The sequence below is a fragment of the Electrona antarctica genome (genome assembly GCF_951216825.1).
Source record: "Electrona antarctica genome assembly, chromosome: 1".
Classification (NCBI taxonomy): Eukaryota; Metazoa; Chordata; class Actinopteri; order Myctophiformes; family Myctophidae; genus Electrona; species Electrona antarctica.
Window position 1 is genome coordinate 25508387 of NC_136806.1, and position 23552 is coordinate 25531938.

At 43.1% G+C, this 23552-nt stretch overlaps 1 protein-coding gene across 3 annotated transcripts; it reads right to left on the bottom strand.

Annotated features, from left to right (window-relative positions):
* Positions 1–2994: 2994 nt before the first annotated feature.
* On the bottom strand, positions 2995–7466 carry LOC306927759 (uncharacterized protein). 3 transcript variants are annotated; one of them, XR_013790575.1, is made up of 5 exons: positions 7246–7466; positions 7032–7132; positions 3559–6757; positions 3345–3445; positions 2995–3070 (listed from the first exon to the last, which is right to left on the bottom strand). XR_013790575.1 is itself a non-coding variant. In XM_079507606.1 (3 exons), exon 3 carries the CDS (start codon positions 6146–6148, stop codon positions 3911–3913), a length of 2238 nt encoding a protein of 745 aa, XP_079363732.1. In that variant the 5' UTR covers positions 6149–6757; positions 7032–7132; positions 7246–7466; the 3' UTR covers positions 3040–3910. The 3 variants fall into 3 exon arrangements, 1 of the variants encoding a protein (XP_079363732.1); XR_013790576.1 differs by having other exon boundaries at positions 3040–3445; XM_079507606.1 differs by having other exon boundaries at positions 3040–6757.
* Positions 7467–23552: the final 16086 nt, after the last annotated feature.

The window sequence follows — 23552 nt, forward strand, 5'->3', positions numbered from 1 at the left end:
AGTTGGACATTTTATTTTTAAGAACATAAGCTCAATCAAATAGCTCTATACATAAATTAATTGAACATACTGTAGGTTTAATACAAGAACTAAACATTTTGCCGCCAGGATTAATTAATCTATCGTGCATTGCCAAGGTTTTATCACGTGTAACACTTATTTTGAAGAGCCAAATATCCGTAACCACATGTTACAATGATAAAATGCTGTGTGTGGTGTCTTGGCCGTTTTTTGTTCTCTCGGTCGGTGGTGGAAAAACCCGATCGCGAGTATCACAGCGCCTGCTGTCGGCCGTTGAAAAACCTTGTTTTCACCAGAAACGACATTTTGGAGATACAGGCCTTTGAATGCAGCCCATAGAGTGCAAGTGGATGCGCATGTATCTTCAAAATGGCCGCAGCCACTGTCCCACTTTGACTGTTATGCTAACGAGCGGCAGCTAACGATACGATCGGATCAAAACTTGGATTAAAGAATATATTATAAACCCTGGAAAACGTAGGCTACGGTTCTGGCAGGCTAGACGATTAATTTAAGCCTACTGTTACTATGGTTCTGGCGGGCTGCGTGTTACAGCTATAAAATAAAAAAAACAGCCATGCTGTTTTCGTGCTCATACCCACCCAGCCAGCCACCCACACACACACACAGCTCCGTAAGGGAGTGGTTGCACCACTCAAAAATGGGAAGGTAGAGGAGAGGAGGGGATTTGAGGAAAATAAGGAAAGGAGGCTTTGAGGTGCCATACACTAATGGAAAAACTGGGCAGAGAGACAGCTGGGCTCCATTGGCAAGTTTGTTGTTTTTGGAGGGAGTGAAGGACATTGAGGTGAGGGGTTTATCCCAGTACTTCTGAATGCATTGTTATGTTTATCAGAACCCACAGAGCCAGCCTGGCATGGGTAATTGAATGAGCTACTGTATGAGCAAGGACATACAGTACAGTACTCTCTCAGTTTGTTTTGATAATGATAAGCCACGCCAGTGGCGTAGAGTCCGTGGGGGCCAGGGGGCCTCGGCCCCCATGAGGAATTGGACCAGGGTCTCGGCCCCTATGAGGAATTGGACCTGAATATACTGTATATTTATTCGCCTCGGTTCGTCCCGTTTGTACCGCACCAGGTCGCGCCGCGCCCGTTCGCGCAATTCTCGTCTTGCATTGACTTTGTATGTACTGTAATCGCGCCGCTCTAACCATCCAAGTCTGGCACCTTAACACCTCTTTTTCTCACTGTCCGGGGCGGGGGGTGGTGGGGGGTGGACCGCGTTGCCTGTCCTCTTGTACACATGCAGATCAGGCATTGAAATGCTAATCTGGGTGCTGGTTTTCACCTGCCAGGTAGGTAAGGGTATGCATACAGTACTGTACTCTGCTTAGGCTACTTGTTCACAATGAAACCACCACCAGCAAGAACACCCTGGCTGGCAACAGCGATGCCAGCCTGCCGTTGAAACCTTCCGCCGTCCCAGCGACAGAACACAGAACCTGTCGAGGCGGACAGGACTAGCCTGCAATCATGGCATTTAAACATGCTCTTCTGTTTATAATCTAAACAACAAATAAGTGTTTAGAACCTAAACGCTTGAGTTTAGTGTGCGCTACCTCCCCCCCCCCCCCCCCCCCCCCCCCTGTCTCTGAAAATAAACATGTTTCTGACTGAAACCTTGAGGGGAACAATGTTAATTCAGTTGCAATGGAGAAAACAACAACAATGTGATGGGTAATTTCACCCATGGCATTGTATTGCATTTTTTGTCATCAATATCCTAGCCATTTTATATGCTTTTTTTAATGCTGTTCTCGCAGATCAATTGAAACTGTTTGCCCAAAAGCTCACCAAAAGTACATTTTATATACTGTAACGGTAACCAAAAAACTAAAATACATCGCATGGATGCACCTGGGACGTCAGTGATGTATCCCAAGGTCATCGGGGTTTCGGGTCTCCCAACATCATACCCCTCACTCAGGTGACCCAGCCGGGGTGATCAAGTCCCGACTTACGTCCCAGTAGCTACCCTCGATCAGTCCCATTAGGGAAAAACCAGGGCCACACAATCTGTTCCTCCTGAACTACCAATCCGTTCCTCCTGTAACCAATCTTACTGTAGATGTGCCTGTATACAGGTAGTTGAAAATGAAGGGGTGGCATGCATTCAAACTAATTCTGCATCCTAAGTGTACAAGTAAAACCTTCTTCTGAGGAAGACTGAGTGATGATGCTCAAAATGTCACCATGACCATATTCACTATGGCCTACTATGGGTTCAGTGTGCAAGTGGCATTTTTGTAATTCCATCATAATCATGCAAGGGTCTTGTTGTGGGGTGTAGGAACCAAACCACCAGTACCAGGGATGTGCCGACATTTTGGCCGATATCGATATCCGATATAATTAATTGCTGTTATGGCCGATAACCGATATTACCAATGTTGATATGATCTCATTCTGTATTAAAAATAGTGCTGTGGGAACCAATCAGCAGCAGCTAGAGGCGGGATAGCTGCTGCTGATTGGCCAGGCCGTTTTGTGGCCGGGCATCAAGTCTGCCTGAGAGTTCCCAGATGGGAGCAGGAGGGGGGAACCCAGTGTACTCTCTGCTGCCCCATCTGGCGGAGTCAGGTTAAGTATACTATGGGTCGCAAGACAAATTTCAGTGCAACAATAAAGTACTATATCATATCCTACACATGGAGGTAAAACACTTTTCTTTGGTTATTTGGTTCATTTGGCATATGAAAATAATCCAGTTTTCTCTCTTTCTTTAGTCAACATCAACGCCTGTGAAACTCAAATGAATGATGATGACTAAAAAACTCATTGTTTACTATAGGTAAGACTGATGAAAGATACAGTAGACTGATCTACAAGCAGATCAAACAGGATTATCAACATCATTCTGTTTGATACATTTCGCTCCGGCCAACATCAGGCCACTATATACGTAATTATAATTGTGAATTAAACATTCATGTGCAAACACTGAGTGTAAGCGCCCTCGATTGATGAAATAAAGACAAGTTGGCTGGTCTCGACGGGTGTGTTTATTTTCTCCAACACCGTGAAAACTATAAAAATATAGAATAAATACGGTTACAATTTCATAATCAAATTTATAGTTTCACTAATAAAAGCTGTGCATTGAATTCATCACTTCAGTTATACAATCAACAATAAAATGGTTAATTCATGGTCAATTATAAAGCAGTGATACAATAACTATTCATTTCAATAAGACAAATAAATACCAAAGGAAAATGCACAATATCCAAATGTACCAAACAAAACAATGCAATTAATTAAGTCCCAAAATAAATCATGAATTCAACTCCAAACAAGTACCTCAGTCCGCTCATCGAGGATGCTAACTGTGTGTCTAAACCACTTGAGCCTCAGGCCACATCAAACAAACACCAACTGGCCACAGCATAGTGTGACAGGCACTGTAGACAAAACACAACTTCAGTCAATTGTTCAGTAAAACCGCGACGTACAAGCAACATTGCTAGTTAGTACAAATGTGCACGTTGCATTTAAGCAATCAAACATTTCGTACCTTGCCGTGTAGAAAACATAAGCCGAGTGCCACAAAACACTGGTGTGCTCTTCCCTCTCACTCTGTCTCAGCAGAGTGTAGTTGTGTGAGTGGTGTGTGAGTGAGAAGCTAGCAGACCTCAGCTAAGTGCATCCCAGTGGAGGAAGCGGAAGTTTCAAATTAAAGGTAAATCAAACCATACAGAAAGCTTCAAAATAAGGTAAAAATAAACCACGCAAATAAACAAATGAACTTCAACCCAAAAGGAATAACTGAAGTTAAAGCCCTTGTGTCGGGCAGTTACACTCCCCCCAATCATGTTACTAGGGGCAAATCATTCTAGATTGCATATAACATGATTCACAACATCCTTTTACAAGGTCAGTGAGGTTTGGGGGAACCAATTCTTTAATTTGCCCTTTGATGACAGAAAGTTTAGGGGAAAGATTTTGCTTCCAGATGGTTTTCTAGCTCCGGGGCCTTCAGCCGAGTCTCCATTTCCATTTTCGGTGGAGACGACCTCTATATCCGCCATGTCTCCCAGCTCTTCAGGGGAGCTGATACAACAGATATGTATGGGGTCATCAATTTTGACTACAGTGTTCGGTATAATGCCCTTGGATTCCACTACAGCATACTGTAGCGGACAGCACTGTTCTTCGTGGAGCTTCTGTATCTGCTCGTCTTTATGACACACCTGCTCAAGTTGAGCCGGTAGGCTTCCAAGTTCGGTGTTGCTTCTCTGCCTCTCCTGGTCCAATGTGGTCAACTGGATCCGTGTTTGCTCCCTTAGGGAGGAGAGCTCTGCCTCCTGCTTCCTCACAGAGCGCACAAGATCATCATTTTCTGCCTGTAGATTATTTATTTTACTGTTCAGCTGAGAGTTACTCGTTTCTTTGCCTTGCAGGGCACTGTTTGCATGTTTCAAGTCAATTAGTGTCTGATCCCGTTCTTTTCTCAATCGCTCAGTCTCCTGATTCTGCTCTGCCGTGATGGCAAGCTGTTGTTGAAGCCGAGCTCGTAAGGCCTCCAGCTCTCTGTTATTTATATCCATCGCCATGTCCTTATTTCGTAGAGCGTTGTGTCGGAGGAGGTCTAACTCGCTGTCTAGCTGCCCTTTGGACCTGAGGAAGTCATCCTGGTTCTGTTTTATGGTATTCAGAAGTTTAGCTGTTTCCATGTTCCTTTTCATTAGCTCGGCCACTTCCATCCGCAGGTGTTCATTATTTGCCAAGGCCACCCGTTTATGGGTGCGCAGTTCGTCTAGCTCGTCCTCTAAACGGTTTACTTGAGACTTCAGCTCGGTCCCCCACCTCTGTGGGTCATCTGTAGATGGCATGCAGACATGACTGGCAGTATAGCTACTTGTATAACTGTCTGTGGACTCCTTCGCCATTTCTCCCCCCATTCTCTTAGCTCTGCCATGGTGCAGGCAGGTAGGATGAGGTCGATAACATATACCACATGTATGTCGTCTCCTACATTGCTTGCCGACGTGTCCCTTTCTCAGGCATCCGAAGCAGAGGTTATTTTTGAAAATGTAAGCCTTCTTGTCTTCCATGGTTGTGCGTGCAAATCTGGGGCACGTAGCAATACCATGCGCTTTCTGAGCACAGATGGGGCAGGTGAATGGAGGCTTGGAATAATTCTGGGTAGTAGTGTGGGAAGCTCTGGCTTTTTTAGGGGTCCACACATCCGCAGGCCTGTGATTCATTAGGAAGGGGGGGGGAATAGGGTGACAGGATATACAGGCTTCTGCTTGGAGGTACTTTGTAAAACATGGTGTGACGTTTGGAGGAGCAGAGGGTGGATTATTGCAGTGTTCAGGGTCACCTTCAAGTAGGTTATACGCTTGAACCCGTGCTGCTGCTACTCTGAGGTCCTTTTGAGTCTCAAGTTGTTGTAGCCTAATTTCTTCCTCTTGCACTTTGGCTTGCTGGATTAGGATCTCCTGCAGTGCCTTGGCCTTTTCCTGTTTGGCAGCAAGATCAGCTTCTGCATCAGCTCGTTTCTGGGAGGCTTTGAAGGAAGTATTGGAGTGGCAGCTGGAGGTAGACCTTGAATTATCACTGTTTGCTATGGAAGGGGTTTTGGGTGGGTGCAATAGATAGGTTCCATGGGACTGTGCACGGTATTCAGTCCCATCTGAAGAGTCGGAGACGACAGTTCCTGTATTGGTGTGTCCAAAAATAGACCCATACTGCTCCTTATTCAAGGCCATCCTAATACGCAACTTCGCAAGCACATCATTGAAAGGTTGACCAACGGTGTCCAGGAATTTATCCACTATTTCGCATATTTCTGAGGTGATCATTATACAGGCGTCCATTTTCTTAACAATGTCTGGAGTAGGGGTGGAGTTGCATTGGATGGATTCATAGCATTCACTTATTGCATTATGTTGGTTCTGAATACATCGTTTGATATTGTGGAGGTCCTCTGCTGAACAAAATGTCTTTAATGCTGTTCGAATGTGTCTTGCAGAGTGCGTCCAGATGGTATAAGCCGTGGTAAATCTGTCCTGTTGTGCATTGGTCACTGCTTGTCCACGTTCAGTGGCATCCTGTGGTTTTACTGTTGTTTCAGAGGTTGACATTTGTTGGGAATACATTTTATCCTTTGACTGTGGTTATCACTGACACTTCAGAGGCAATTGGTCTGGGTTAGACATTCAATGCACATAAACCATAACACAGATTGGCTTCGCAGACATGTACCACTTAACTCTGAAGGAAAAGATAACGAAGCAAACAATATTCTTTAGCAGTGTAAATGTCCCCTTTAATCTTTCAAAATAAAATGCATGCAGCTTGAATACTTCTCAGTCTCAGATTAAATACCTTGACATAAGCAGAGAACCTTTAAGCCCTTCATGCGGAAAACAGTTAGTTTTCCTCTCCCTTTTTTTGTTGTTTTTAATTTTAATTTTTTATTTTTTTGTATTGTCTTTTTCGCAACCTTCAAACGTATTCAGTCCAAGATGTAGAGGCTACCTGTCATAGGTACCTCTCAATGTGTGGGTTACTGTGGTGTTGTGTGACAAACTTGAGATGATTGGTTGATGACTTGATTGAAGACAGGGTGGCTCAGATGGAATGTTTGGTGTCGACGTCGAGTTGTATCTGCGATGAGTTTTCACTGTAAGCGCCCTCGATTGATGAAATAAAGACAAGTTGGCTGGTCTCGACGGGTGTGTTTATTTTCTCCAACACCGTGAAAACTATAAAAATATAGAATAAATACGGTTACAATTTCATAATCAAATTTATAGTTTCACTAATAAAAGCTGTGCATTGAATTCATCACTTCAGTTATACAATCAACAATAAAATGGTTAATTCATGGTCAATTATAAAGCAGTGATACAATAACTATTCATTTCAATAAGACAAATAAATACCAAAGGAAAATGCACAATATCCAAATGTACCAAACAAAACAATGCAATTAATTAAGTCCCAAAATAAATCATGAATTCAACTCCAAACAAGTACCTCAGTCCGCTCATCGAGGATGCTAACTGTGTGTCTAAACCACTTGAGCCTCAGGCCACATCAAACAAACACCAACTGGCCACAGCATAGTGTGACAGGCACTGTAGACAAAACACAACTTCAGTCAATTGTTCAGTAAAACCGCGACGTACAAGCAACATTGCTAGTTAGTACAAATGTGCACGTTGCATTTAAGCAATCAAACATTTCGTACCTTGCCGTGTAGAAAACATAAGCCGAGTGCCACAAAACACTGGTGTGCTCTTCCCTCTCACTCTGTCTCAGCAGAGTGTAGTTGTGTGAGTGGTGTGTGAGTGAGAAGCTAGCAGACCTCAGCTAAGTGCATCCCAGTGGAGGAAGCGGAAGTTTCAAATTAAAGGTAAATCAAACCATACAGAAAGCTTCAAAATAAGGTAAAAATAAACCACGCAAATAAACAAATGAACTTCAACCCAAAAGGAATAACTGAAGTTAAAGCCCTTGTGTCGGGCAGTTACACTGAGTAATTGATATTGTGACTTGACATATCTTGCTTTTCATTTTGACATACAGTATTGTTTATAAGAAAACACTCACTAGAGTCTGCATCCTCGCTATGCTATACATTATTTGCTTTCTATTTGCCTAAATAAGCCATAAACAGTCCTTGATCCTGTGGATGTTTCTGTTTGCATGTGGATAATCCCAGGGTTGTCTTTCTTTGTATTTGGTGGCAACAGCAATACCCTTATAAATTATTGCAGCTGCATCTTCCATCTGTGTTTGTGTGTGTATCTTTACGTCAGAGAAACTGGGGATTCCTTTGTGTGTTTTAAAATGTCAGTACTTACACCTCCTGCTGAGCCAACCTTTAGTTATTATTCTCGGACTACTGCCTATTCTGCCAATCAACAGCAGCCTTGAAAATACCGTGTGTAGATACAGTAGAAGATAGGCATGTTTTCAAAGATTTTAGATGTCCCGATACTGATCGGTATCAGGAAAAGTATCGGATCTGCCCTTATTTGTCATATCCAAACTGCAAGTGCACATTTGAGTGAGGAGTCTGCTATAAACACAACACAAGATATATAGCTAGATAGCTATAAACACAACATGAGATCACGACACTGGAACCCAGACAAGACTGAGCTTCTCTTCTTCCCAGCTAAGTCCTGCCCTATGCGGGAGCTAACTATTTCCGTAGACAACGCCCTGGTAACGTCTGTCCCAACAGCCAGGAACCTTGGTGTTGTCCTGGACAGTCAGCTCTCGTTTAAAACTCACATCACAGCTGTCACTCGATCCTGTAGGTTCACACTCTATAACATACGACGAATTAGACCGTTCCTCACCCAGGAATCAGCCCAGCTCCTAATCCAGACAACAGTCTTGTCAAAACTTGACTATTGTAATTCGCTCCTTACTGGCCTACCGGCATGTGCACTTAAGCCTCTCCAAATTATCCAAAATGCCGCAGCTCGTCTGGTCTTCAACCAGCCAAAATTCTCACATGTCTCCCCCCTGCTCCGCTCCCTGCACTGGCTCCCAGTCGCTGCCCGCACAGAATACAAAACTCTGATGCTGGCATTCAAAGCAACCAAAGGTATGGCTCCCCCATATCTTGCAAGCATGATTGAACCCTACAAACCCTCCCGCGCACTCAGATCAGCCAACGCAGGAAAGCTGGAAGTACCCTCACTAAAAACGCCGGGCCAACGCTCCACACGTCCCAAACTCTTCTCCCTTCTGGCCCCAAAACTGTGGAATGCACTCCCCGTTGCAGTCAGAACTGCGGCATCACTCCCAATCTTCCGCCGTAGTCTGAAGACCCACCTTTTCAGACTCCATCATGGCCCATATCACTTATCCTACCCCCTTAGATAGCACTTTTTAGACTTAGATAGCATTTGAAACAGACTTATAGCATGTCATGTAGACAGCACAATAATTGCATTGTATATAGTCATAGCACATCATAGTAGCCTACATATGTATAGCATAGTATAGTATATATGTATAGTTAATATGTATAGTGTCATTATATAGATATGTTCTAGTTACGTTCTTAGCTTCTTGATAAATGCATTTTATATATGTGATGTATTCCCATACTTTTGTTCCTGCCTAATGTAAGTCGCTCTGGATTAAGAGCGTCTGCTAAATGCCTAAATTGTAAATTGTAAATTGGTATCGGTATCGGCTAACACAGAAATTGAGGTATCGGGATCGGATCGGAAGCGAAAAAAGTATCGGGACATCCCTATTTCAAACCATCTACATTGTGCTTGTCTGATTTCCTTTCCTCTCCATCCACCTCTCTTTCCTTGTGATGCAAGGTCAGAGGGTCATTAAAGACTACTCAATTAAATTCCATTCAATAAAAATGAGCTTTATTGGCATGATAAAACATATTTACATATGCCAAAGCAAGTGTCAAAAACATAATAAAATCAATTAAAGTGTGTACAATTGGAGGGAATACTGCATTGTGTAAATAGAGCTCTCTCACATTGCAACCTGGAAATACTGGCTTTCAAAACCACTAATGTTCATTTGCTGTTAAGAATAGTTCTATGTATGCTGGCAAGGGTAGCTTGGTACAGTATAAAGCTTTTTGAATCAAATAGCAGCAGTTATTTCAGGTGTTTGCAGTCACTTGGTATAAAACTGACCACATTTGACCAGTTAAGGTCAGGAAGTTTGGTTTGCTCATCTATATAGCTTATCACTGGAAGATTTTAATTTTCAAAATGTGCGTGTTTATTGGGTTTTGACATCATCGATGGGGAATCCAAGCTAATAGAAACTGTAGGCTTTCATTCTTAGAAAGTTCACATGTTATAATGGAAGCCATTGTTCTTGCGTTAATAAATCTAAATAAAGAATTTCAAATCTTGTTTGAAAAAGGAAAAGAAACTGCCTAATGATGATGTCACTGGTAGGCGGGTTTCTGAAGTGTCCACATACCTCTTATATGAGACAGACCGAATAGGAAAAGAATTGTGAGCATAGTGAGGACCAATTATATGAAGAGGTTGAAAATGGGTGAAGTTGTCCTTTAATAATGAAGGGACTAAGATGAGTGTGAGTGCTGTGATCATTTATAACCCTCTACCTAATGAAACCATACAGGCTCATGCCATTCATCCATTAACTCACTCACTGTGTCTGGCCAGAAGGCCCCGTCTCCCCAGGTTTGGCACCTGGTCTTGGCGACCTCCAGGAGGCCAGCATCACTGGACCTGAGGGGACGGGACGGGATGTGTCTCGAGAAGGTCAGAGAGGTAGGGGGGAGCCAGGTTGTGGAGTGCCTTAGGTGGTGAGGAGCATTTTGAAGTGGATTTCTAATTTGACAGGCAGCCAGTGGAGGTTGTGGAGGACTGGTGTGATGTGGTCTCTGGAGCGGGTACTGATAAGCAGGCAGCCAGTGTAGGTTGTGGAGGACTGGTGTGATGTGGTCTCTGGAGCGGGTACTGATAAGCAGGCAGACAGCTGGGTTTTGAACATATTGGAGATTATTGAGGGTTTTCTAAATGATGGCATCATTGCCATGTTGCAGTAGTCTAACCTGGATGAAATGAAGGTGTGGATGAGTGTTTCTCACTGTGGATGAGTGTATGGGCAGGGCAGGCCGGAGACATGCCATGTTGCAGTAGTCTAACCAGGATGAAATGAAGGTGTGGATGAGTGTTTCTCACTGTGGATGAGTGTATGGGCAGGGCAGGCCGGAGACATGCCATGTTGCAGTAGTCTAACCAGGATGAAATGAAGGTGTGGATGAGTGTTTCTCACTGTGGATGAGTGTATGGGCAGGGCAGGCCGGAGACATGCCATGTTCCTAAGGTGAAAGAAGGCTGTTTTGTTGATGTGGTTTACGTGGGGGAGGAATTAAATATTAGGGTCGAAAATGACAACTATATTGTGGATGTGCGTGGAGGTTGTCATGACATTTCCATATTTTTTATTCCCATACTTTTTCTTTTCTGTGAAGTGACTTTGAGTAAATATAAATCTGAGCTATTATTATTATTATGGATTTATCATCTCAAGGGGACATAGGCTCATATAGTCTTTATTTCCTGCAGAGCAGAGTTGACTTTAATTGATTTCCCCAGAGTCTCAAATAGCGCTTCTCCACAACACAGTACAGGACAGGACGGCATGACACCCTTTTTTCACCCGCTCCACTACTGACTGATCAGGTTGCACACTTCAGGTGAGAACAAATCATTTCCCGAGTAGGCCAGTGCCTACTCAGCACTCCTTGACAGGTGAACCCAGTACTTTGGGAACTAGGTCCCACCAATATGTGGTATAATCTGGCATTGTTGGTCAGCAGTCCAAAGTTTCTGTTTTAGGGGTTTGAATATGCCAGAGTATTGTAGACGCTATAGGCTTAATAAAAATACAAAATGTATGACATTTTCAATGGAAATGTATTTGTGTGGATGTAGCCTGTGAGTCAGTGATAAGAGAATACTGTGATGCATGAAGTGTATAAACAGAAACAGAGAGACTCAGCAAAACAAAGACAAGCAGCTACTCTGATCAGTCTGATGCAGATGAGTGACTTCATGGGCTGAGAAATGTCAGATAAGCAGCGTGATTCACAGTCAGCTCCCTGCGTATCTCCATATGCAAAATGCATTGTTGGGGACGGTGAAACATTTCAGACAAAGTTTTGATTAACTGCCCCTTTTATTCATAGAACAGTAATTAACCACACCGATTTATCTGATATCTTTCAGCTGACTTGGAGAATAATCATTATTAGATTTTCATTTAGGTTTTTTCTATTATATTGAATTGATTGTTTTTGTTGTGTTGTTGTATTGAATGCATTAAAAGGACATATATTAAACTATATCACTGACTTACGTCAGGGAGAAAGACATTTGATTAGAAATGATGAGATGAGCTGAGCTTTGTAATGCATTGGTGTGTACGGTAATCTCTCATTGCCTGCCTGGCACCGTTTCCTCCCCTGTTGCCTTATAGAGCAAAATAAGATTGAGTGAAGGGAGCAGATTAAGTGGGAATAGTGGTTACAATTTACAATGTCATTCTGCTGCATGCCATTAGTCCTTGAGTGAAATGTTATCTACCAGAGACGAGTGTCCATTAGTGGTATCATATAACAAATGTGTTAAGTTAATTCTGCCAATTATGCTTCAAAAGTTCTGTTCTGCTGTAGCCTGTTGTTTGTTTTCGTTTTGCTTGTTTCCTTGCTTGCTGTTTTCTTTCCTTCGTACCAGCTACACACCAGTCTAGCTGGTGTGTAAACAATACTGTACTTCTTCCTCTTCTTTGTTGTCTTTCTCCCTCCCTGCTTCTCCAGCTGACGTCATACATTTTGTTTATCCTCTAGTCTTGGTATTCAACCCCTCAGCGCTACACCTCTTCTCAGATGTGACAGAACATGCACAGTGTATCCAGAGTCCAGACCATTACATCAGTAAAATCACTCCCTTCCTTGTGTCCTTCGTCTCCCTTGTGTCCAGCTCAGTCCATTAGGAAGAGGTGAAATATTATGGTTGTATAAGACGCGTGTAGATGGCCAGAAAATTCGGGTGGGGGACTAACTGGAGAGGGGAAAAAACATAGTACTTTATTTGTATTTAAGATTGCAGAAATTACAGAGTAAAGCCTATCAAAAACAGACCATTTAGGTAAAATAAGGAAAATGCAGTATGTTAGTTTTAACATAGAGCATTTTCCTTATTTTTCCTAAATTGTCTACAAAATCGAGTATAGGAATAGCAATTGTTCCCTTCAGTTACATTTTTTTCCTCATCTGGGCTTTGAACTCTCCCAGGTAGACAAAACAAAGGAGCTGTAATGTCTTCTGTGACCAGTGACCATGGCGCAAAATAGATGATAGATAGATAGAATAGATGATAGATAGATGGTCTAACAATTTCTGAGAAAAAAAGAATCATCTAGTGGAGTGTAAATCATAAGCTGTTGGTGGTTGATAAGAGATAGATTACTCGGATATGAAGGGAAACTTCCTTTGTAAATAACACTAGTATGTATATAGGCTACCAATGTTTCTTTCTCCTTAGACTCAATAAAGACCAGGACACCTGATCAAAAAGTACACAGTGATGTTTACCGGACAATGATGTGGATATAAAACATAGCCTAGCTACAGTTATACACCAAATCTAGGCAGCAAATTATAGAGGAGGCTGCATGCATGCAAATAATGTCATTGTCTAGAACACTTAAGAATGTTGCCTGGTAGGGCAAGGTGGCAAAGTCGGTAGCGCAACTCCGGCGATAGGTGTGAACGGTTTTACCGAATTGCTAATGGGGGACAATTTAACACTTTAATTGCCCGGAACTATTTAATCCATTACATTCATGCGCCCAGTCGATTTATAAACACGGACGCCTTTTCCGGACGGACCGGCCGGAAGTTCATGATGTTGTGTAGCAGCTAACAATAGCCATAGCACTGTATAGTCGATCGACAACAACGGGAGACAAGAATAAATCTATCGAGAATAGCGATTGGACCGCGGACCGCCGTCTAACACAGGATCTTTTTTCAGAAAAAGACGGGATGATTTAGATCGCGTTTTAAGATTTTCGTTTTCATCAGCTAAACAGGGGAGGGAGTTTTTCGATGACGTATCACTCTTGCGCGTCACAGAGGAGAGCCCAGCAGGCGCGCCTGGGCTATACAGCCATGCGATCTGTTCTCGTATCAATAAACTTCGTCTTTTGGACAATACTTCGTCCTGGGCGACGGGCGTTACTAATAGAAAGGACAAAGAACTTCGTCCTGGGCGTTCGGAGTGTTAACACAAAGGCAGCTTGCTGTGGTTCGCTACTAACAGAAATTTGCATGCACAGGGAGTGAAGGGCTGCCAATGTAGGCTATCTCTTGTTCCCTAATGCAGGGGTTCTCAACGTTTTTGGCCGGGAAATGCTTTGGCAATGTCTAGGGACCCCCGCCCCGCCCACTCCCGACCCCCAATATAAATGTACTGCTACAATAACCTTAATAATAGAGACAATACACCATAAATAAATACTGAAACCAGATATAATCATTAGGGAAGGTGTATGCATGTACTATGTGTACTATATGTAAACTCTTCATTTCTATTTTCCAGCCATTCAGTTGCAAAAAAAAAAAGTGAGGAAGAGTGCTCTACTGCTGACGTTGAGTTCCATTGTGCTGCGTTGCATTGCGCTGAGTTGCATTGCACTGAGTTGCATTTTCCCCCTTTCTGTCCAAACGCAACGCAACATAACACAGTAGTTGGAGCTTTGGCGTTACAATACGTATGTGAGAGCTGGGAGTGATTTCTGGGAAAGCTAATACATTTCACTATACCAGTAAGACGCCCTGAGGGCAAGAAGCGTGCGCAGACTGCGCACATCCGCCTGGGTGACGGCAGACTGCTGGGCGAGCGCTGGCACTGTGGCTTATGGAATGAATTCTGTACTGGGGCAGTGTACAGGGTTTGATGAGGTCAGATGAATATATGGAATGAATTATGTATTGGCCATACATGGAGCGTGACACAAGGCGTGACGGACGGATGGACTGACTGACAGGTACAAGGGCCAGTATAAGGGCCCAGGTAGGGCTGGTAATTTTCGGGCCTGTTGAGAACTCTAGTTTTTGCCGGCTGCCGGGCGCGGTTGCGCTAATAACTTCGGGGCGGGCCCGTCTAGAATTGACAGGTATCAGTCAAAAGGGAGACATCGAAGAGGAAGGACGGGTGGGGAGGGATCAACATATGGAATGTCAGAAGTGGTCAGCTCCATATGGAGATCTAAGGGTTTGAGGTTTGAGGTCAGATGTAGAGTTGCTGGCCGGCTCCATATATGCAGATCTAGGTGATGATCCAGTCTTCTCCATGTATCCAGGGTTTGATGAGGTCAGTGTCCTGATCTTCACATATGGAGACGGCCATATATGGAGTGTGAGATGTCACGAGGCGTGACAGACTGACTGCCATATATGGTGGCGTGATGGACTGACAGATTTTGCAGGTTTCATAGTAATCTGCGACCTACAGTCGCAACAATGGGGCATGCAGCTGTTCAACAGTAGCCTGGACTGGAGCTCATCAACAGCCTGACTGATGACACTGGTGTCTTAAAACCATATTGACAGGAAAGAAGCAGTGGAGAAAACGATGAAGGCATCTGGGGAAGTGTGAGCGAGTGCATCAAGGCTACTGTGGCCTCGGGGCATAACATTTTTGAAGGGCCTAAGGCCAAACTGAGCTGGTATAGCAGCAATGGCCTCCATGTAATCCCTACTGTAGGGGAAGAACATACAGTATACACTCATACTAGGCTGGAGGCTCTGATTATTATACAGTAGCTAGCTATACAGTAGCAATAAGATCAGCTGCAAGCCTCAAAGATTAGGTTCCAGGTTGTTCGATCCAGTTTCCTTTTTTTTCTCCAATAGCTTTCAAAGCTTTACAAATCTCCACACTAGAAATGCGTCTAAAGCAATTTCAGCTCTGATGCGGTACCCTGGATCAGTTGTATTAAAAACAAAGTAGTATTGGAAAAAATACATTATGAAATGAATGACAAAGAAAGAACTTGCCAAGAAACTAATCTGGGGCCTGGGTCCGGTACATATGATCTCTATAGTCAATCTCTATAGATCAAGAGGTCTGTTTGGTCTCATATTCCATCCTGATTGGCTAAGATTGCCTTCCTAAGTTTTCAGGAGTGTCCCGTTTCGTACAAAATAACGCAAATCATGAACGCAGTGGCCGAGTGCGGTGAAACTGTGCACGTAGACTAGGCTGAGGAAGAAATGCCACTTGAGATTTTTCAAATCAGCCTCATGGTGGCGCTATAACAGGCCAAGTCACGTCTTTACATATAACGTAATCAAGCCAGATGTATAATGTAGGCCAGCCATTTATTGAAAACACAACATGCATTCATCTTCATAACATTACTAAGCATTATGAATATACAATTTACAATTTAGGCATTTAGCAGACGCACTTAATCCAGAGCGACTTACATTAAGCAAGAACAAAAAAGCATGGGAATACATCACATAAAAAAGCATTTATCATGAAATATGCGTACCGTAAGCTAAGAACGTAACAGTGGAATATCTATATAATGAAACTATATAAACGATACATACTATGCTATACATATGTACTATGATGTGCTATGACTACATACAATGCAATTATAGTGCTGTCTACATAACATGCTATAAGTATATCAATATACTGTTACGTTACAAACGATCCTATCCCGAGGGGCACTTTTTGTAGTTTCACTTAATTTTGGGTTGTCATAAGAATTTAAAAACATAGTGTCAAGAGAGACATCTCAATGAAAGTTTTTGTTAATTATTGGTGTGTGCGTGTGTGCGTGTGCGTGCGCGTGTCTGTGCAGGGTGAAAATCATATCAAAGCCATGCTGCTGTTCATTGATGAGCAGCTGAGCCCAATTATTCTCACAAGCCACCACCCCCGACACGCACACACAAACACGCTGCATGCGCAGTTGCGCACGCACACCTTAACAGCTCAGAGTACGATAGGTTGAATGAACACCACCAAACACGCACGCATGCACACAAACACAAATAAAACTGCAACAGTGCAACATATGAAAGCCTGCACAGTTTGTGCCCTTTGTCTTAAATGTCATTCCTGTTGTAGCAAAACAGCCTTCTTCTTTAACTTGCCTTCTTTCTCCATGCCTCAGGAAATCCATCTGTTCCTCTCAGATTTCTGTTTGTTTACACATTTCCACATGGATTTAGCAATTATCCAATAGTTTTCACGAAATTGAATTGCACCAGACTGAAAGTGAGTGACTCACAGTGTGGCCGAACGGATTGCTGAGCGGTCTTGATACCGGAAGGTCGCCAGTTCGAATCAGCGGTCCGACACGTTAAAATTACCACCGCTGAAGTGCCCTTGAACAAGGCATTGAACCACTACGATGAAATGTTCTATGAGCAGGGCCTGGCTGGAAACAAGTTCTTGAGCTTAGCCCAGATACCCTGGGTAAATATAGTAATCATTTCATTTCATTTCACTCACAGTCTGTGAGTAGGCCTACCACTTTAAATCACCAATTGGAGAAACAGACCATAACCTACTTTTTAAGCGCTTAATTGAGAATGGTGGGTATATGAAATAAATATATATTCTACAGGAAAAGTCAAATGTCAACAAAACTATGGACAGCAGAGAGCTTTGTATCTTTGACAGCACTGGTCAAGAATATTGTCACCGTGGACCTGACAAATTTTATTTTTGGTTTATTGATGCATGGATTATTAAAGATGACCTATTGCATATGGACACACACACACACACACACACACACACACAAAATTCCCCATTTACAGTATAGAAGGATTTTAACTATGCGTAATATAGCAATGTGCCTTGAGAGCACCCAACCACATCTCATTCTTTGTAACACATGGCAGACCACTGCAAGGAGAATTTGCTGAATAGATCATGTAAACACCTTAAATTGCCTTATCCTCCTGGCACATCAACCGCGCGGGCAGTGGCATGTGGAAGATGTTCATGTTAATTTACCCATAGTGTTCAGAACTGTTTTGCAGTAGACAATGCATCTTGACTCAGTGAATCTTCCATCCTAAGTGAATGAATCTTGAGGCACATTTTGCAAACAACACAGACAATAGATTAGACGGGCAAGATGAAGTGCTCAAATAAACAGGACTTAAAAGGAGCTCAATAACACAAGAGAACACAGGTAAAAAAAAAAGTGTTAAATGTTATTTCAAGTATTCATGTATGCAGATGTTATTCATGCGGCCTATCAAATTGAGTTTCTTTTGCTGCCTCGCAGCAATAGCCTCGCAGTGATGTGCTTATAACGAGTAGTACACTGTAAAAAATAAACTGACCAGCGGCTCCATTTTTTACACTCTGAGTTAAAAGAACACTCAGGATTGTACAGTGTATACTGTTGTGATTGTCACCCCTGAACACAAGAGCAGAGCATTAGCCAACCTGAAATGAATTCACGCTCAGTGCACTCTGTGATTTGTGTCCTCACCGAGTTCTCCGCGTGGCATATTGTATTATTCATGTAGTTCAACCGTATGGCGGCAGGTTTTCCAGACAACTAGGGAAAACCTTATATGTCCAAAACTGTTAAACTGGAAATTGGAAACAGGAAATTGACAAAAAACGAAAAATAGATTCAATGTATCCAATGTACAGTAGCTCGTATGTATTATTTGGTAGTTGTGATTTAGCCCTTATATACAGTAGTATAGGCTGAGCAAGGCATTTGACACCATACATCATGGCCTGCTCCTAAAACAAATGGAAAGGTACGGTATTCGAGGAACTGCAAATGCATGGCTAAAGAGCTATCTCAGCATCAGACAACAGTATGTAAGTATGAACAGTGTTGAGTCTGAAAAACAAAACATCTCTCATGGAGTCCCACAAGGCTCTGTACTTGTGGCCAAACTGTTCATAATGTACATAAATGATATTTGTGAAATATTGCGTTCTGTTCGCGGATGACACAAGTCTGTATTGCACAGGGGGGAGCCTCGAGCAGCTCCTGGATACAGTAGAAAAAGAGATTATAACTCTGAAAAATGGTTATAAACTTAACTGGAAAAAACACAAACAATTTGAGAACCAAAGTCTCTAAAACTATTGCGATACTGTATAAGATGAAACCAATTTTGGACCAGAAATCACTGTACTTACTGTATTGCTCCCTCGTACTTCCGCACATCAGTTATTGTGTAGAAGTATGGGGGAGCAACTATAAATAAACATCAACACCATATTTCTTCTCCAAGAATGTGACCACCGCGCTCTGACTATAGGTGCGCTACCCGCTCAAAACATATCAAAACTAGAAAAAGTGCCCTTCTGGGCACAGGTCTCCACCAGGAGGATAGGAGTGTGTGTGATGTTTGGCAAAATGTTTAGGAGTAATATAAACATGTTTTTTTTGTTTGTTTGTTTCTTGCAACAATTTTCTTCATTTTGTTGAGGAAATGCAGAGCCAGATCACTCATAGCATATCTGAGGATAGGATTCTGGATGAGCAGCATTTTGTACAAAACGGGCTACTCCTGAAAACTTTGGAAGGCAATCTTAGCTAATCAGTGTAGAATCTGATAAATCCAACATGCTCGTCTTGATCACATGACTACAGAGATCATGTGTACCGATTTGCGTGAGATTTGGATGAAATCTGTGCGACTAACATAAACAATGCGTTTTGCAGAAATCAGCCTCATGGTGGCGCTATAACCGGCAGATGTGGAGGGATGCAGGGAAAATGTTTTTCCATGGCCTCTAGGGAGTGCAAATACATAAGTTGTCGATGCAGTTATAGGTAAAAACAGGAATTGGCCTGTTATAGCGCCACCGTGAGGCTGATTTGGGGAAAAAATTGTGGCATGTCGTCCTCTGCCTAGTGGAAATGTGCGTGTATAATTTCATGGAAATTGGACACTGTGTTTGTGATTTGTGGCACTTTGTTCGAAACGGACCAATCATGTGAGCTTTGGAAGCCAATCTTAGCCAATCAGGATGGAAGATGGGAAATTGTGCAGATCTGTGTTGATCACATGACTATGGAGATAGTGTATACCGAATTGTGTGATGTATGGATAAAATGTGTACGAGTTATCTACAGAAATGTGTTTTGCCTAAATCGGCCTCATGGTGGCGCTATAACAGGCCATTGAGGAATATTTGGGGCAGAGGTTCGTCGTTGGCATCCAGGGAGTGTGTGTGCAAAGTTTGGCATGGATCGGGCCAACGGTGCCGGAGATTAGCTGATAACGGACGGACGGAAGGACGGACGGAAGGAAGGACACACGGACGGAGTGCAAAACATACTCTCTCCCCATGCCTTCGGCCTGGTGGAGACAATAACGGTAGTGGGTCGCACACACCAAGACTTCAGTTCAAATTGTTTCATATTTGAACAGGGACAAACGTTTCAGCTATCAAGGCTGGATAGCCTGCGGAGCTAGTTCAGGCAGGCAACTCGTGAGCGTGCCTACCTGATCAGGTGACTAATCTCATGCACTCTTTACCTGATCAGAGCGGCTATTCTGCCTACCTGCTCATTCCTGGCTTCTCTCCTGCTGTGCGGTCATGCGCCGTGCTGCTGTTGCTGTCTCCCTGCCTCGCTTGCTGCTAACCTGCTGCTGCTCATGAAGTTTTTGCAAATCCCACTGCCTCCCCAGCATCCACCTGTTCATTCCCTGTAATTCTACTTGGCTTATAATTTAAATAAAATGTTAATGTTACAGGGAATGAATAGGGACAGAGCCCTCATGCCAATCTATGCTCAATTATGCTCAATAAATATATATTCTAAATTCACTATAAGAGTTGTCTGACTGAAATACATGTAATGTTTATTCTATGACCAAAATCAAACTGAACTGAACTGAACTGAACTGAGCTTGTCAATTCCTTTCATCGGTTTCATATGTATTAAAGCCACAGATTTTCACTTAAAAAAGCAAAAATCTGGCCTGGGGCTCAGCGGGCCAGGCACCTTGGCTAGACTCCCGATCCCGACAGCCTTTACGTCACCCCCCCATCTCTCTCCCCTTTTCCTGTCAGCTTACTGTCTACCCATCCATAAAAATTATATAAAATAAAAGGCGAAAGCCACAAAAAAGCAAAGATCGATGTACAAGCAAAAATAGCAGATCTGCAAGATATTTCTACAAGATCACAACATGCCACATTGTGAGCTTGTAGATTTGCTATTTTTGCAACTTTTGTTTGACACTTGACTGTAGTTTGATAAAGTGGGGCATTCATTTACAAAAAGTTTAAATATGGAGATAGGTTGCTGAGACAGTAGCGACATGGATTTCAACAGCACCGGTGCACCAGCAATAGATTATTTTGGCTTCAGTATGTTTGTTTGTGTTGTCTATTTACTTTTCACACTTTTTAATGTAAGTCCTATTCACAAGGCACTATAGAATTATCTCAGAGGGGACCTCAGGTAATTTAGAAATTATCTCGGTTTCAATTTGTAATGCAGGTTCCAAGTGGCTGCGTGGCTAACAAACCAACTGTTATAAGGCTTGGCTTGGGTTCAGGTGGAGGATATCACTGATCTTTGACGTGAAGTGATTTGCTGTGTCTCTGAGAGGCACCCCATGGGATTATAGGATAAGCAATGGATGAACCTTGGTGGCCCTTAAACCCAGAGTCAATCCTTAACATCCAGCGCCAGGGTTAGCTGAGGGACAGAGCCATGGAAGTTTACAGAGATATGGTGGATGTATTCACATGTAGAAAGTAGGCTATTCCAATTCAAGCAAAGGGGATTTAGTGATTAATAAATGGAAAGGGATGCAAAGTGGCGTAGCTGTATTGTTTGGCTGCCCTTCCTGAAATTATCCTCCTAAAACAAGGTTAACTCCTAGACTGGCAGACTGTGTGTGTGTGTGTGTGTGTGTGTGTGTGTGTGTGTGTGTGTGTGTGTGTGTGTGTGTGTGTGTGTGTGTGTGTGTGTGTGTGTGTGTGTGTGTGTGTGTGTGTGTGTGTGTGTGTGTGTGTGTGTGTGTGTGTGTGTGTGTGTGTGTGTGTGTGTGTGTGTGTGTGTGTGTGTGTGTGTGTGTGTGTGTGTGTGTGTGTGTGTGTGTGTGTGTGTGTGTGTGTGTGTGTGTGTGTGTGTGTGGGCTCCCTGTGTGATTTAAATGCCATCACCTGATCCATTTTGTTCCCATGTGTGTCTGTTGGCAGGTAGGAACCCATTTGGGACCGCTGTGCATATTATGCACTCATCATGCCATTGTTGAACAGACACACCAATGTGGGCACGAGATGGAAAATGAAAGGCATGTTTTCGAGAGCACCATTCTGAAAAATCACAAGCAACCATTTATCAATGTCCTCCAGTGAGGTACACCACAGGTGTAATCAATTCAAAGGAGCAGAACACAGTGATTTGCATAGTGTTCAGGTTTCGGTACCCATGCAGCATCGGCCAGTTATTCTGTGAAAATAGCTAAATAGGTTCTCCCCCTCATCCCTCACTCTCCCCCATTATCCCTCCCACCCCTCACTCGATCCCTCCCCCTCCCTCTCTCTCTTTCCTGAGGATCTCCTTATATGGGCATGATACGGCCAGACACTACAGAAACCATTGCGTCGTACTGCAGATTTGCGCGGATCTCAGGCATGTCCACATTTGGGCGCAATCCACCCGCCTGCATTAGCCGACCACAGACAGAGACCTTGAACTTTTTATATAGGAGACAAACACGCTGTGGGTACCCTCATGTTTCACCACATGGACAACATGTTCTCTCAACACGGGCCATTTGTGATGATAACGATGACAGAGGGTATTATCTAATAGCAATGCACTTGCTGGCTGCCAGGTGCATGTCCTTCCTTAATATCCACAGACCTACTTCTAAGCATTGTAAGATGAAGGAAGCGCACAAGGGCCTCATTATATGCCTGGGCTCTCATGCCGGTCAGAGAGGCTTTCATCCCAGCAGCACAGTTAATTGGATTCATGTTACTCAGCTAGAATATTCTTTGATGCTTAGCGAGTGGTACACACACACACACACACACATGCGTTTGCTTTGGATTTCCGATTTTGGTATTGGAATTAGAATTTCTTGATACACACACGCACGCACGCACGCGGAGGTAATGTATTTACGTCCACACAAAGGAAATGCATACAGGGACACAAATATTATAGGTGCAATAAGGTTACATTTACAAAATCATGGCATGTGTTTTCATGGTACAATAGGCATGTCACTCAGTACTTTATCTAGGGGTATAAGTAGCAGCGCCTCCGCCAAATGTGGCGGCTGCCAATTATAGCAGAGCCACTACAATACTTTGCTAGCCTTTTTGCCTCCTTTTTGGGCATCCCAAGCTGTTGGAACCCTCTCACAACCAGTCTGTGTGTGTATGCCCTAGGCTGCCAAATATAAAAACAAATAGTCTGCACTCTGCACCTGTAGCCCAGCTCTGAGGTGGCATGTAGAAGTGGTTGGTATTGTATGACCTTGGTCATAAAGATTAAGCTGTGGTCAAAGATGCAGGCTATATGTCTAATAGAGACACTTCTCTGGACTATTCATCAACCACAACAACATCTGGTGTATTGGCTGTCAAATATGTTAGATGTAAATATGTATCGGTTATCACAGAATTGAAACATGGATGGAATGGCACAGGAATGTTTGTACATTCTCACTGAGGATGCATGATGTCTTTGACTTTTGCTATGAGTTCCACTATTCTATCATCATGGCGTGCTATGTACATCCCTTTGTATGTATAACAGCCATTCAAGATGTGGGACAGTGTTTCAGTGATCTCATGTTCTGTGGTGTGGTGCAAGCATTTAGTGGACCTGAGTGCTGGGGAACCAGATAGAAAGATTGTGTCTGGTGGGAAGGACCTTTGGTCTGGCTTTTACAGTGAATGCGATAATGTCCTCATTGAGTGCAGTGTTCTTCAGGAAGGAGTGTGAGACAGAGTGATCAGCATAGGG

Excerpts from the sequence above, each read along its gene's own strand:
- LOC306927759 (XM_079507606.1), bottom strand. The coding sequence starts at position 6,148 with ATGTATTCCCAACAAATGTCAACCTCTGAAACAACAGTAAAACCACAG.